Genomic DNA, 16423 nt, shown 5'->3' on the forward strand with positions numbered 1-16423 from the left:
AGGCCTTGAAATAGACTGCACCTGTGCAGTAATGCCACCACATCACAGGTGTGTCCTTTGTCCTAATGAGTCACATTGAAGGATGAAGGAAAACAAAATATTACTCAGCCTTCAGCACATATCACCTTTACCAACTTAATTCAGAGTGAATATAGATTTAATACCCTTTTGTGCATTGAATGTGAAGTTGTCAACTGATGATAAAATATCTATTTATTATATTCAGACTATTTTTGTTTCAGTATTTTTAAATAAGAAACTTCTTTTAACTTTTACTTTTTTGTCTTTTCAACGGCTGAATCGAAAATATACCCTGAAACAGTCCACTGGCTTCATAGTACATTTTATGCCCAATTTTAGGCAGTGTTCAAGATCACATACTAACATACTATTCATGCTAGGTATGACACAAAATTGAGTTATAGTGCAACCACGCTGCATAGTATGTGGACTTTGCGTACATGAGGAATGTCCGAATATAGACTTCTGCGTCTGAGACATAAGCTTACTGGACATACCGAACTGCCCCACAATGCTGTGCCTCCCTTTAGAGTGCACGGCCTTTGAGATTTTGAGTATACTTCAGTGAACAGTCTGTTGGCAATGGCAAACTTAATTGTTCATTTAGTATGCAGTATGCAGTACAGAAAGACGTAGTAGAAAGTTCATTAGTATGCAATTGTGAACACAGCCCTGGTCTCAGAAAGCAGACACCTGTGTAATATTGCTATGATTGAAAAGCTCTTTGTATTAACACACAGATGTGGCTGGAATTAAGTTGTTTGCACCACAGGTGCTGAAGTACACATCTTTGGTTTTGGTTTTTGATTATCCTTGAGCTGTTTTTTACCTGCCTGTGTTTACACAAGATCTCTTTGGTTTACATTTAATACAATCTGTATGCACACACGAATTGATGTGAAGAGTGTGTGGAAGAAATATCAATTCAAGCTGTTGCTTTCCATATGAATTCAACTTATAGATGTAAAAGAAAGAGAACATCCTTGAAAGCAGCCTGACCTTGAGAAGAAATTACTGCCGTTACCTCAGCTCAGGGGAAAGTGTGAAATCTGGTGAAAACCCGATGACGCAATGGACGGAAAATACAATTGTTGCCAACATCAACACAATCGATTTGCTTCAAATGGAAGACAGGCTTGTTTCCAATGAGTGGGAGCTCTCGTAAAGCGATGGCAGCACTATGGTTTACAGTTTCACATCATGTTTCCTCTCAATGAACAGAAAACGCACTTCTTCAATTCCATTTGCATTTATTCTAAAGGGAAAATATATAATTCAATAAATATTGCGGCAACAACATTGGCAAAGACATTTGAAGGTGACATCAACATTCAAGAAAACATGATAAATGTACACGGGGAAGAGACAACAGATTAGAAAATCAAGAAATGAGTTGGGCCACTGAGCTGCCAAATGTGACAGCACTGGCATTTGAACAAACTAATTGGGAAGTTAGTTTAAAAGTGCATCAATACCTTTGATATTTAAACAGCTCCTTAATTGCACTGTTAGAGGGAAAACACAATTTTACACTGTAAACAACACTGTCTCTCAAGACTTCAGAAAAGTCTAATTTTCAAATTAACGCCCATTTGTTGTTTACATTATGACATATCTCAAATGAAGGGCTGTGAAACCCAAACACTGAATAACATGTCAAACCATGTGGGAAAAATAAAATCATACAGTTTAAGTAAAGGCCCAGTCACACCAGAAAGTGAAAGTTACTTCTGCTAGGTTAACGTATCCTCATGCAACTGTTCATGATTCATTCAATATTCAACAAATTATCACCCCTGGAATGGTGTAGTCATCATCACGTTACGTATTTAATGTAAAGATATGTACTTAACTTAAAGTTGTGCAGTTTAGGTTTAGGAAAGTTAAGTCACGTAACTCGGGTTTCGGAAAAGAAACATGGTTGACGATACACCTTAAAATAATTCAAAGTTCAGTTGGTCTCACACGGGACACAAATACCGGTCTCCTGGGGTAAAGCCCTGTGTTGTTTGACCAGTTCATCACCCCGACCTTCCATCTAGACGTACCTTGTCTCTTTATACTACTTCCTTCTTCACTCCCATCAGTTCATTGGTCACATGATCGCAGCCTTTCTGATTATTTGGGTTATATGTGAGTTACTGGTTCATGGTTTTATACGAAATTCGGTGCATTACTTTTCATAGGTATACGTACGAACAGTGCATGAGTACGCCCATCAGCTAATGCTAGTAGGACATTCTGTTTACTCCCCTCCCTGCCAAGTAGTGCTGATAATTACTTTCATTAGCAATTAATCTGCTGATTGTTTTCTCAGTTGGTCACATAATCTGTAAAATCTTAAAACGCATTGAGAAATGGCTGAAACAATGAATTCATTATCCAAATAGTTGTTGTCGTGACCGGGCCTTTATCAGAGTTTTACCCAACAGCAGAGTCTGAACACTTCAGGGAAATGCAAAGCAGAGTGCCGATGTTTTTCAGAGCCTAATAAACAAGCTTTAATTGTTGCTTACATTTCCACTCCCTCCCTAAAGTGCAGTGGGAAAATGACTCATAGCTCTAACTGGCTGTCTGCCTGCTAAGACCTTCTCATTTTACATAATTAGTCATATTTTCACTTGATATGTGTTGGTCAACTTAAGCTCCTCAGCCCATTAAGGGTCCATTATGTGTTTTAAAATGTGTTATACAAGTTATTTGTGTTTTCTCGTTTTAAAAGTGTCACTAATTGAAGGGCCGACTTGCATTTGTTTATCACATGGACTTGAGGAATTGTTTGTCAAATCGTGACGGGTACAGCTTTGAGCTATTTCGCTTATGGCTCCCCAGTATAATACAGAGGGGTCCATAAACATGTCAGTGTGGAGAACAGTTTGGATAATCTGTCTTTAGAGAGTCTTTATGTACCTATAGCTGTTGACATGAAATAAACGGGCACAGACTGGCTGACTGCTACAAGCTGTTTGTGGTTGAGACTGATCAGGATGAAGCTAAAATAAAACAATGATGCAGTTGCACACCAATGACTTCACATTATACTGACAACATATCAGAGACAGGGGACAAACAGCGTCAGGTTTTTTTTGTGCGGGACTGAGAAATTCCTCTTCTAATGTCCTCTGCACACAGACTAACAGTTACACGAGCAGGAGTGAGAGTGAATCAGTTCCAAACTACAGTGACGAGTTGTATAAGCCCTCCGAACAACAAGTCTTTGATCCAGCACAAACAACAGCAGCTCCTCTTTTTTTTTCCCAGGCAGCAAGACCCCCTTTGCCGGCTTTGGCTCTCATTCAAAAGATCACATGTTTTTAAACATTTCCGTTACAAATGAGCATCTCCTAATGACATCACTCCTCCTGCTTATTTCCTGTTGGTGTGGAAAGCCTCGACCACATCCGCTCCATCCTCCCAAAGGAAGCAGGTCACTTCCCCGAGCAGGTAGCTCGCTGACAGATAGCTTCCTCGTCTGGTGGGGCAGGGGGCCACATGGATTGGGACGCTACTACGCATTGAGTTTTCACTGGTGCAGAGTATTCCAGTAACATGTACATGAATTGAAGCTTATAAAACCCCTTTCCAGACACATAAGGGGTCTTTAGCATGCAGGAAAGAGCATTGCCCCATAGCTTCCTGCTTGCACTGTGCTCTGTCCTCAGTCTCAGCCTAATCCCCCTCAGTTTGATCAGTCACATGACCGAGCAACTTTTGGCTTTGTCCTTCCGGAGGTCCGAGGCCACGGCCGCCAGGTCAGGCCTACCAGGCATGTGTGAAATCCTCTTGTTCCCGCGAGTGGCCTTACTGCGCTTAACGTTTTTGTTGTTCTTGTTGATGCAAGCCAGCGTAGCCACGTGGAAAATGTCTCTGACGCTGTTCTCCGACTGCTGAGCCGAGCACTCGATGTAGGGCGCCGAGATCTGCTTGGCCATGCTGGAACCCTGAGGAGGAAGAGGTCAAATATAGTCACTACCGGAAGTTAAAGCTTGGAGGTCAGGTTGACATATTTTTAAGTACTCGCGTCAACAATGACGACAGGATTTTCTCTCTTAGGGATCGGCTGTGGCTTTAAGTAGAGTACAGTGAGCAATTATTCATGAATGAAGTTTCTTTTAAATATGTGCCGTTTAAAGTTGACAGTGCATACCTGGTCATAAGAGACTGGTGTCTGTCGGTGGTTGGAAAGCTCCACCAACGTGCTCAGGTCGGTGCGGAGGTCTGACTTACATCCAACCAGCAGCATCTTAGTATTGGGACAAAACTCCTGGATCTCTCCTTTCCACTGTGAAAAAAAGAAGGCAAAAGCTCGCATCATGAAATATTCAGAGAGAAAACAGTGTTTTCCTCTTAATTCATTCAACAGCAGTGGAAAAAAATTGGAAATTATCTACCACCGCTGCTCGAGCAGAAGATCAATATTTAGCTCCATTTTCCCAACAGACCACATATGAATATAAACCAAGCAAAGCCTAATGTTTAAAATGAGTATTTAACTGCAAGGAAAGTGTTCAAATACGTGTTAAAATATGCATGCTGGGGAGAATAACCTGACACAACATCCCAAGAGTTCCACCCCCCCGTCACCCATCCTTTTAAGTCCAAAGGTTAAAGCTGCCACTTCCTGCAGCCCCTCACGCTTTCAACCCTGGAAAGGAACTACAAATAATCCCCATGTTTCCTCCCTGACAACAATAAATGCTCTGTGATCGATGGTATTTCTCCAGGGACTTTAATCTGGGGCTCATGTGCCTCAGGGCTGGCTGGTTGTCTGGCTGGCTGGCTGGCCAGGGGATCAAGTTCATCGACATCCAAAGAGGAAGTTGTTTTGTACAATATGTCTGTCACTTTCTGTCTGCACAAACAGCACTGGACTAAGAGCCAATGAGACCAATGCTAATCTTAATCGAGACGCTCACTGTGTGAAACAACATGACTGACGAAACAGTAAGGACACACAGAAAACTAGTTCATGTCGTAAATAGCTAAAAAAAAAACCATGAAAACAGGAAGTTCCTTACACAAGAAGAGCACATGACAGGTTCATTTTACTGTCAACAAACAATACATTTTTGCAACCGTTTTCTGAGTAACATCAAAGCCTTCCACCAGTCAGATGACCCTTTATGTTGAGTACACACATGTGGGAGTCAGCCAGTGCGACCACAGTCAGATGTTAACCACCAGCAGCTCCATGTGAGTAACCGGTGGCTACATCTCAGTTGAAAATTCAGTCAGAGGAGAGCTTTACTTCCTTCTTCCAGCTGCTCCGGGGATTTAACCCAGCGACCCTCCAGTCACACTACAACTTTACATCCTCACATCACAAGATCTGACGTGACTGAATCTACAAAAGAGTCTCTTGACTGCAGACACGGCTTTTGTCAGCGGATCAAACAAAATCAAAGACTTTACAGTGGAGGAATGTTTTAGAGTTAAGAGGCTGAAAGACTTCCGCTAAGCTTATCAAAGGCTTGATGATCGCTTCCTGAATGAACGCTGGAGTAAAGAGCAACAAACCTTTTTAAGCACGCTGTCGAGTGTTTCAGGGCGGCTGATGTCGAAACAGATGAGGACGGCGTCAGAGTCTGGGTAGGAGAGAGGCCGCACGTTGTCGTAGTATGGAGATCCTGAAACAGAGGAAAGCAAGAGACTGTAACAGTGTTCACACATTTATCAGATCAAATTTGTCTTTGAAGCTTTTGGGCAAGGACATGGACACACAAATGTACATACACCCAGCTTTACCCTGGTACATAGGCCTGCACCAGAAAATTGGACAACTCACAATGCTGAATAAGATTTCAAATCTCTGTTGGTAGAAAGAACATTTTTCCTGTGAGGCCTTCAGCTTTTTACTGAAGGAAATACCTGCAGTGAAGTGAGGGGCAGCTACTAAAATCTACAGAAAACCACAAACACATTCTCTACTATGCATGAACACGGCCAAATCATTGCTTTAACTCTAAAGCATTTCTGACAGTTATTCTCATATGACATGATTGCAGCACTGCCATAATCCATAGCAACCAAGCGAGAAAAACAAATAATGCAGAATCAGTAAAAAAAAATGTGCTGACTACGACAAGATCACTTGTTAAAGAAATTCTCCCCCGGAGAAACGGAGAACTTCAGAGCGAGGAATACTCCAAATTAAAACCATGTGTGAGGGCGACGCCCATCTCTCCAGCAGACTGAAACATCTCCGGAGAGGAAGGGAGGGGAGGGGAGGGTGGCGTCATGTCAAGGTGAGTCAAGATCACATGACGAGAGAGCGCTGACCACACACAACAGGCTGCCAAGAATGTGGAGAATTTTGTTTTTGGTAACTGAAGGTTCCCTTGGGAGGTCCTTTCTAAACACTGCTATGGAGAAAAGCCAGGAATGCGCACACACACACTCCAAACACAAAGTCGGGGATCTAGTGTTCCTAATCTAAACAGTCTGGATGAGAGACGACACCGTTTATACAATCCGTCCTTCCTTCCAGGCCTGGGCCTCACACAACAAAGCATGACACTAGCTGATGTGTGCACAATAAATGTACCGCCGCTGCATACAGAAATCTGAACCATATCTATGTCCACAATCATACATTCCCAGTGTTTGAGCCAGGGTCGTCTGGGAGGAGGTCGAATGGGCCGATGAGATCACTGCTCCATCCAATGGGGAAAATAAACAGTACTGTAAAAACTGTACATCCTCTGAGTGCAACACAGTAATATTCATAACATAAGAATTAATATTAGACATAACCTCTTTGCTAAACCAGAGCTGTGCCTCTGGCAAATATTTTAATCAATATTGTGCCTAAGGTCAGCAATTCATCTGGAGGTAGAAACCAAACCACTTAACTGAGCTCATCTCTAGTCATAACAGCTAAATAACTGTGCTAAAATTATACTTTCATTACTCCAATTATTACATTAAAAGTGGGATTATATTTAGTGATGACTGCTGGTAAGTCATATTGTTGAAGTGTTGCTCACGTATTAACGTGGTTGCTTCGTGACGGGCTTGTGTGTCAACTGCTTGCCACAAGGCACCTCAACTGAACGTCATCTTAAGTTTGTATTTGGTCAACAAATATCTGAGCCCCACTTTAACATCACATTTCACCACCCTATTGCATTTCCATGTGCACCACAATGCACAGAATGCTAGCATACTGTCAGCTAGCTAAGCTAATTAACAGTACCACAGCGTCAGGCGTCAGTTTGTAGCTTCATGTCACCAGCTTCCATTGAAAATGAACTGTAACTTGTTGCTGTGTCACCCTCAATGTGAACACAGCATAAGTGATCCTGTCGAGCAGCTACCTGTCTCCTTTCGCTGCTGAGCAAGCAGCTACGTTAGCTTCAGTTAGCTAACACTGGCTAATGCTAGCTAACGTTACATGTCATAGACTGACAGGACTTGCTGTTGCTCAGCTCTCAGTTTAGGTGAATAAAAGTGTTGTGATGCACTTAAAAGTATACAAGGTACTCTAACTAATATTTATCTGTTAGCATTAGCTGTCGGCCATTACTCGGCTGCTACCTACTTACAACCAGGACCCCAGGATGTGCACCAGGCTTTGAGGCCAATTTCTGTAGTGACCAAACAAAATGGCTTGTTTCACTATCAAATTTGATCCATGCGGTCCGATAACATTTGCAAAGTCTAGAAGAGCCATAATATTAAATAATTTTATCCCCATTCAAGTTAGTAGAGCGCTAAACAGGAAGTTAGCAGAAGTTAGCCACTCTGCTACACTTGATAGAGCTCTGCCACCAAAAGTCTCTCGTGTGTTTGCCCTATGGGTGTGGAAGTAGTGCCAATAATCCCTGGATCATCCGAGTAATTTTATACATAGCAATACAACCATTTTGGCTTAATGCACCACTGAGCAACTCCCACAGGAATGAACAAGGTCTCGCCTTCAAAGCAGTATCCAGGTCTCTTTATACATCCATGGCATGAAGCTGGAAAATGACGTTCAGACCAATCACTCTTTTGAACAGCAAAAAGATACACTCCTTCGAAACATTCAAACATCAAAAACAGCACAGGGTAGTGTTCCTTTCTAACAAACCATATTTGGCTAAGACACTGATTTGCAAGGTGTGTTTACAAGCTAACAGGCAATGGTTTAATTTTGTAGTTTGGCCGACTCACTAACAGCTTGTAAAATGCAATTAGGAGAAGCCTACTAGCAGCATTGATCTTACCCTTAATTTTATAGGGGACTTTTGAGCGCAGGGAGATTGTGGTGACGGGTCATTGTCGCAGTAGCATGCTCTGGCTCCAACCCTAAATTCCACAGTATCATTTTCCCGAATGTTGATTCACACAGGCCAACCAGGATGCAGCACATTTCTGCGTCTTTATGCCTTTTGCTGTTTCAAAAAACGCAAAGTCAGTGAGGTATGGATGCCAGGAAGTACACAGAATAAATTATTGTGATGTCTTAATCTGAACATAATGTGTTTCAGATGGGGACAGGCTTTGTTTCCCAATGACTCTCTGCTTTCCCACTCGCTCCCTGAGGATCTTTTGGAAAGCCGTCTGATAGGTGACACCACCTAAACAAAAAGGCCCGACTCTCAGCTCCTGTCGTCGGCACAGCACAGGAAGTAAAAGGCGAAGGAGGAATGTGGGATCCCCCGCAAGAATTTATTCCCCATTTTTCACGGCTGTCTCAAAATCAATCACGACCGCATTGCATTGTTGGAAGGTTTTTTCCTTTTTTTCAGCCCTCGCTGCCTGGAACCAATCACTGGAAAAATAAGACCCTGCGACTGAAAGGGTAAGCTGTAGAGTCGGTTGACATTTTACAATGAATTGATTGTTTTGACCAACCCAGTGAGGAGAAACACACATATCTGGGTGCAGTGTATGTGGTCTTGTTTTCACATATTCCTGTGAATTTACCTGGAGATTAAAGTATTTATAGCTGCAAATCCTCCAAGTGCATCTTTGCAAAGCATTTCAAGCTGCACAACACCAACAGGAAACTTTCACAGAGGATCAAAATTTGCATTTGGCGTGCTGATGTGTGTGCGTGGGCCTGTTAATGGCTTTCAGGAGACTTTTAATAGGAGACGTTTTCTTTCTTGTCTGCTGTTTATAGCAGAGTCGTAACTGCATTAGGCCTGCGTCTGCGACTGTACTCTGCTCTGCGGTCATCTTCCTGCCAACCGGAAAGATAAGAGGAAATCCCACAGCTAGCACACACATATACATATATACACACACACACACACACACACACACACACACACACACACATACACAAGACCTGGTGACTGTCATCTAATTAGCTCCTGTCATTGTTCTCCCACAGGATCTCTAAATCTGGAAGGAAGACACACACCCTGTCCTCCCCTGTCCGTCCTTTAAACACACACTGACAAACACTCTCCAGCCCCCTCGCCTTCTCTTCAATATATTCTCCCTTGCGTCTTCCTCACAGCAAACAAATGCATGGAGACATGAGGATACAGTAAACTGCGAGACAATACCAAACCCCCACTGTGGCTCTGATGAAAAACCAAAATGAGTTTCCATGACTGCACAGAAAACTCTTCCCAAATGTAAAAATATTCTTCCTCACTGGTTTGTTAATGTGCTTTTTCAGGCTGGTTTCCACAACAGCTGGGATGAAAAGCACCACTTAATGCAGTAAATACACATGAAAGAGTTGGAAAATACATTCTGCTCTATTCATGTAACGTGACTCAATATACAAATTCCCAGATGTTCTCTGACTTCCACCGAAAATGAGAAAGAATCTGATATTTCCTGATGTTGCCTGTCTGGGCTACAGTTCTAAAATAGCCCATAATGTTCAAGATATCCTACTTACTGTAGAAGGCCTTCACACAAATGGCTTACAGATATGGTAATGTATTTTATCGCACACCAAACGCAGAGAGTCCTGAGGTAAGCCAGCTGCGGCTGACAGTCTGGAGGTATGGCAACAGGTCTGCAGGCCTGCTGATTTACTGCATAGCTAACATAGCTGAGCAGAACCGAGCTGAGGGGCGGTGAGAGCATGTGTGTGTGTGTGTGTGTGTGTGTGTGTGTGTGTGTGTGTGTGTGTGTGTGTGTGTGGAGAGGCGTTGAGCCTTCAGGGACACCTGTGGAAACAACAAACAGCGACGGGCACGTCCAGCCATCCCACTCCACTGAGCTTAAATACCAGCCAGACACATTTAACACAAACAGTGAAGAAGGCAAAGAGCAATTTAAACTGCAGTAACCTGAACCAATATCGGCTGTAGTTGCTGTGGTTACCAAGGTATCTGCTGCTGCAAACACTGCCATCCTGCTATGTAAAGTTTGAAAAGGTATTGTGCTACTATGGCTTGAATACAGTACATGACACAATGATGTGATGTGGTATGTTACAATGCAATATATTACAATGTCATATGATGTTTAACCACAATATTTTTTGATATGTGTCATGATGCAATGTTTTAAAAACAATACAATGCTGTTATATGTTCCAGGAATATCTTGTCAAAGTATATATATAAAGAAATACCACAGCCTAGTGTATACATTTGTTTTGTCCTCAGTTATGATCCGGAACTTCGAGACAAACATTCATCTCTCAGATCTCACCTCATGTGATCCAACTAAATGAAAAAGCCCTGACATCCAGGTGTGAATGCACCTTAAACACTGTAAAAGAGGTGTTGTTAGTGACACTTGAGGCCACATTCATAACAAGGTGTTACTCAAGTACGACTCCATTCAAACAGGAACGGCGGGGCACAGTGAGCCAAGAGTGCAAGGTGTTCAGTGTCAAGACGGGACACAGATTTTAATGTCAGGTGTCAGGTCCTTCCCCGACATTGGCAGACAGGAAGTCCATTAATCTCTCCCAGGATTCCACTGTCCTTCAGTTCATGCACTGTATCACCACCGAGGCTCTCTCGCCAGTCGGCAAATTCCAGTGTGATTCAATTTCCCCTTGGAAACGAGGTAGGGCTTTAGAGAGCCACGCCACTTCTCTTTCACTCCGCTAAGGATCTGGGCCTGCTGGTACAATAGGGGTCTTTGTAGAGGAGGAAGTAGAAACCTTTAGTCTGAGGAATGCCAGACATGCGGCTCCAATTCGCTGAGCCTAGAAATGTGATCCCAAGCAACAATGGCTGCCGACACAAGAATTGAGGGGGCACAGTGTGTGTGAGGGGCAGAGGAGCTTACTGAGTGCATGAAAAAGTCCCATAGTTCAGCTGTCCAGTATTACAGGGGAACATGCAGCATGCTCTAGAAGCCACAGAAGGAAATGATAATCTGGGCGGCTCTATGCACTATCATTATGCATCTTCCTTTAAGAACTTTATCTGACTTTCTTCCTGTTTTCAAAGTGGGTCATCTTTTAATGTGCCGAGTCGGCAGCTGTTCAAATCTGCACTAAACAAAAAACAACTTTCCCTGAAGGTTCCGCGGGATAAATATTATCAAATGAGATCCATGGGGTCTCACACATGGGTTTCTCTGGGAGTCCTTGATGTAAAAATGCCTGAGACTTCCTGTGTTTTTCCTGATAAGATTATATTGAAGCTTTTATTTGTCCTAGCTTTGGGAAATTGCCTAAAAAAGTTGGAACAAACACCTCGTGCTAAGCTGTTTCGTGCAGTCCACTCCAACGTAAGTACATTATGAATATTTAACCAGAGCAAAGGTGACAAATCTGATTGAACCAATCTTCCATGAGCCTGGGATTAGCGCTGAAACGATAAGTTGATTGACAGAAAATTTAAGAACAGCAGTTTTAGTTTCAAATTAAAACGTTGTTTGCTGTTTTTATTCACCGTCACCTTACTCAAAGTGTTGTTTCCAGAGACTAGCTTGAGAACAAAGCGTAACAGCTTAAGAGCCAGCTACATTTCTCAGGAGTTAGTGAACAACAAACCAGAGTGTCTACTGGACTTTCATTTATCATGTGGCCAGAAACATGACCCTACGTTAATGCTAGCGCCATATCCGCTGGATGTGTAAACAAGCAACTGTTGCTAACACTTTAGCCACAACTATGTCAGTGTTGTGTTCACAGCTTGCTGTACTGTTCACATGTTGCTAAATCATACATTTATGCAGGTTTAAGAATCACTACTTGTGAAAAAAATACCAAACATTTGTTGGTTCCAGCTTCTCAAAAAAAGGAGAAATCGTATTTGACTGTAAATTAAAGGTACCATATTATGCTAATTTTCAGGTTCATATTTTGGGTTTCTAATACAGCATTATTTTGTTCTTTAATGTTTAACAGTAGTTTTTCCCATACTGTCTGCCAAATATATCTGTTTTCACTGTCTGTCTGGAACGCTCCGTTAAAGCGCCTGTCTCTTTAAGCCCCATCCAGTCTATATGGTATAGTTGTGACATCACAACTTCACGGAAGTCCTGACGGCTTGTTTAAAGGTACTGTTTCTGAATATGAACTGTGCTGTGCATTTCTTTGTTGATTTAGCGTTATGATACTTTCACATTACTCACTTGCACCTTCTTTATAATAAAAAAGACAAGGAAACCTGACTTTTTACAATATAAGATATTTAAATATCTTTGGGTTGGATAAGCAAATCAAAGATATCATATTAAGTGTTGTCCTTCCTTGGTTTTAAAGGCTGCATTACAGTAAAGTGATGTAATTTTCTGAACTTATCAGACTGTTTTAGCTCTTTTTTACTTGCCTTTAGTCATTACATACACATTATTCATGATTATAACAAATCTCACTGTGTAAGTATTTTGTGGAAGCACCAATAGTCAGCCCTATAGTATTGTCGCAGAATTTATAGAGGTTATTTGGTCATAAATATTGTGATGTTTGATTTTCTCCTTATCCCCCAACTCTATTTTTTGGGTTAGGCAAGCAATTATAAGATATCACCTTGGGCTCTGGGAAAATGCGATAAACTTTTTTTCCTGACATGTTAATACTGACAGAAGTCGTTAGCCGCAGCCCTGCCTGAGATTACCTGCTTATAGGTTTTCAGATGGATTTTTGCTCTTGTCAACTGAGGAAAATGAGGAGAGGCCTGAGGCACACTGAGCCACAGGGGTTGTTCTGTTTACCTTCCCTGTCTTCCTATCCTCCTGTTTGACTCTCACACAAACACCTTTTGCAGCTCATTTAGACATGCAGGCAGACAGCATAAACCGCTTCCTCTACCGCTGAAAGACGTGCGAAGCATCAAAGGCCCCATCGGGCCCCACCCTGAGGCCGGGGAAGCGAAGCTAGCACCAACAAGCAGGGTGGCGGACAAATGGGAGGCAATACAACTGGCAGGCATTTACCTTAATGACCTGGATTACTCCTATCACCCTCCCTTTTAAACACACACACACGCCAACCATCTCATTAGACCACTCATCACTGCAGAACAAAGACCACCACAGTGTGTGTGTAGGTGTTCTGAGGGAGGGGGGTTGAAGTGTTTGTCTCTGCGTCCTGGTCTTTGTCCTAGTGCATGCTGGGGTCACACACACACACACACACAGCCCTCCCGAGCACACCTCAGGAGATAAGGGATCGATTGGATTGGCCATGGCCGATGGGTGTCTCTACAAAGGGACCAGCCAAGCCGAAGGCTGTATCAATCAGTCACTGGGTGTTGGTGCATGCTGGGTGGGGGTGAGGATTGAAGGGGGTGGGGGTCTGGCTCCATCTCAGACCCACTGATCTAATAGGAACGGCGTCCCCCCCTTGCTGTTTTATGAAGCAGAGAGAAGAAGAAAAATGGCTCCAGGCGGCCGGCCAACACAGCGCAATAAAACAAAATTCTCACTCTGGCCGACTTTCATTTCTTCGCCTTTCCACTTCCACAGTACACACATACTGTGGGGGTGAAAGAATTTGAAATTTGACCTCCTTGCTTGTCTTGCTTGTAGCATTACTGCGCCTGGAGATGAGGGTTATTAACTCTCAAGTATAAAACACAGCAAAAAACTAACTTCATGCTGCTCAAAGGAGGTCCAGCTGTTCTCAAAACTGTGTGAAATCCAAATCTGTAAATTGACTCTGTAGTTGTACTTCATTTCACGCCAATTTTTGATTTAAAGTTTGACAAAGTTACTTAAACATCGCTCAGGAATTCCAGGCCAGAGACCCGCAACAGCTGGCTGTCTGCTTGTCCCCGCCCATCACCCACACACACACCACATGCTCACACACACGCAACATACGCCTCACTCACGCCTGACTGCTGTGCTATTCACTGCTTGGGCATTGATGGATGAGAAAGTGGGTTTGTTTACACACACACACACACATTTAAGCACACACTCAGGGGACGCAGCAGCTGGCTTGGACCCTGAACACCAAGTCCAACCAAAGAGCGATAAAAGCTGGGGAGCCAGTAAACGTGTTGCACAACAAAACTTCCCCGAAAAACCCACAGTGGGAAGAATTTCAAAGTGTGTTCTCCAGATGTATGAATACACGCTCTATTCAGCCTATCATTATCTTTCCTTTCCTGTTTCTGCTTTTACTTTCCTCCGCTGGGGAGGATTCATAAATCAAATCCAGCACTTTGATGCATTTTTGTGTTAACCCTGAACTATTACACTTAACATTTTTATGTAGGTAAAAGGTGAGCCGTTTCCTAATCTGAGGGGAAACATGTCTGGCTTGTAGGAGCAGCAACTCCAGACTATGAGGAAGGATTAACCCGGCTTTATTGATCAAAATGGGTCACAGATTAATTTCATTATTCAAAAATGCAAGCCTGGGCCTCTTTGTATCACGTGATTTGGACATTTTTAGGGAATTTCCTCAGCATCAACACTGATTAACGATAGATATGGCTCAATTTCATCACCCCTGACCAGCGAGGGAGCATGTCCACAGGGGTCACAGAGGGTTTGAGTGTGACCTGTATGCATGGACATGTCCGGACATTTCACCACAACTGACAAAGACAGCCAACATGAGGCTGCCAAGATAAGATGATGGAGGGCATAATTACCTGAGGTGTCCCACAAGCTGAGCTCAATCCTCTGCGTGTCGATTTCAAAACTGGCTGTGTAGTTTTCAAACACTGTGGGGACGTAGCTCTGCAGGACACATGGATAAAATAAGAGTTAGTATCTTAAACCTTGATTAAAATGGACAAAATGAGATAAATAATACTACATTATTACCATTACAACACCATTCAACTGGTATTATAATACTGCAGCAGTGCATTTCAGCTACAACACATACATGCATCATACATGTCCTTCATTATTATTGGAGCATCAACCCATCTGACACATCCACCTCCACACATGCACGAGGTGTTTGCCCATCATATCACTGAGTATTAATAAATCCAGGTTAATTAGCATCATGCTCATCAGTCTGCAGGGTTTGCAGGGTCTCACCTCAGGGAAACAGTCCTTGGCGAACACGTGAAGCAGGGCAGTCTTCCCGCACTGGCTGTCTCCCACCACCACTATCTTACACTTCACACTCTGACTGGGATCCATGCCGGATTTCAGAGATAGTTTCTGACACGAGCGTCTCTCCTTCATTGATTTCAGCCGGAATATTAAATGTAAAAGTCCAATCCTGTGTGTGTGTGTGTGTCTATGTGTGTGTGTGTGTGAGTCGTCGAGATGTAAAAGCGACAGAAGCGTCTCCCAGCTTGCTTGCCTGCCTCCCCCGGTGTCTCCGCCTGCTTTGAGCCGGTAAATGCCATTTGCCTGTATTTATAACGTGGCAGGAGCCAATGGCAGCAGCTCTCCTCCTGTCGGGATGAGGCACGTCCCTCCCGCGAGCCTCCACACAGCAGCCTGCTGCTGGGCCTGTGCTCCATCATGGCGCCCCCTATGGACCACACTCCGACCACAATTTATAGATTAAATATGTGAGAAACAATCAACATTATAATATGCAGACAAGAGTACATTCTTACTTCAGCTTTTTAGGTTGATGTGGAAAAAAACTAATTAAAGGTACAATTGCTTCAATTTTGGAAAAACCCATATCTTGTTTTTAGAAAAGGACAGGAAGTCAAAAAATGAATAAATCTTAATTTAGTTATACACCTGCTTACAAATCAAAAGATAGAAATAATGAAAGAATTTAAATTCTGTTTGTAATATTTAGTTTAAGGCCTGAAGCTGAGCTAAAGTAGCATGATATTCAAAATAAACTTGGCCTGTAAAAAATATATTATTTTACTCATTTAAAGGTCCAGTGTGTAGGATTTAATGACATCTAGAGGTGAGGAAGCAGAACTGCAATGCAAAAAAGCCAATGGCCTGATCTAAGGCCCGTTTCCACTGAAGAAGTTCCCGGTACTATTTGGGGGGCAGGAACTACTACAGGAACGTCCTCTTGCTCGGCTCTCTCAACCGCCGTGTCTCCACTGAGAGAGCGGAGTACGAGGAAGGTTCCTGTAAAGTTACGGGCTCT

General features: G+C 42.9%; 1 protein-coding gene across 1 annotated transcript; it reads right to left on the bottom strand.

Annotated features, from left to right (window-relative positions):
• Positions 1–1251: 1251 nt before the first annotated feature.
• Positions 1252–15700, bottom strand: rnd3a (Rho family GTPase 3a). Its single transcript, XM_050063186.1, has 5 exons — positions 15388–15700; positions 14988–15075; positions 5539–5648; positions 4169–4303; positions 1252–3962 (listed from the first exon to the last, which is right to left on the bottom strand). The coding sequence occupies exons 1-5, from the start codon at positions 15535–15537 to the stop codon at positions 3714–3716; spliced, it is 732 nt and encodes a 243-aa protein (XP_049919143.1). The 5' UTR covers positions 15538–15700; the 3' UTR covers positions 1252–3713.
• Between the last annotated feature and the right edge of the window lie 723 nt (positions 15701–16423).

Source organism: Epinephelus moara, chromosome 15 (assembly GCF_006386435.1).
Source record: "Epinephelus moara isolate mb chromosome 15, YSFRI_EMoa_1.0, whole genome shotgun sequence".
Taxonomy (NCBI): domain Eukaryota; kingdom Metazoa; phylum Chordata; class Actinopteri; order Perciformes; family Serranidae; genus Epinephelus; species Epinephelus moara.

Coding starts and splice junctions, on each gene's coding strand:
- rnd3a (XM_050063186.1), bottom strand. CDS start 15,537: ATGAAGGAGAGACGCTCGTGTCAGAAACTATCTCTGAAATCCGGCATG. Junction 15,076..15,387: donor CCAAGGACTGTTTCCCTGAG/GTGAGACCCTGC, acceptor TGTGTCCTGCAG/AGCTACGTCCCCACAGTGTT. Junction 4,304..5,538: donor TCGACAGCGTGCTTAAAAAG/GTTTGTTGCTCT, acceptor TTTTTTTCACAG/TGGAAAGGAGAGATCCAGGA.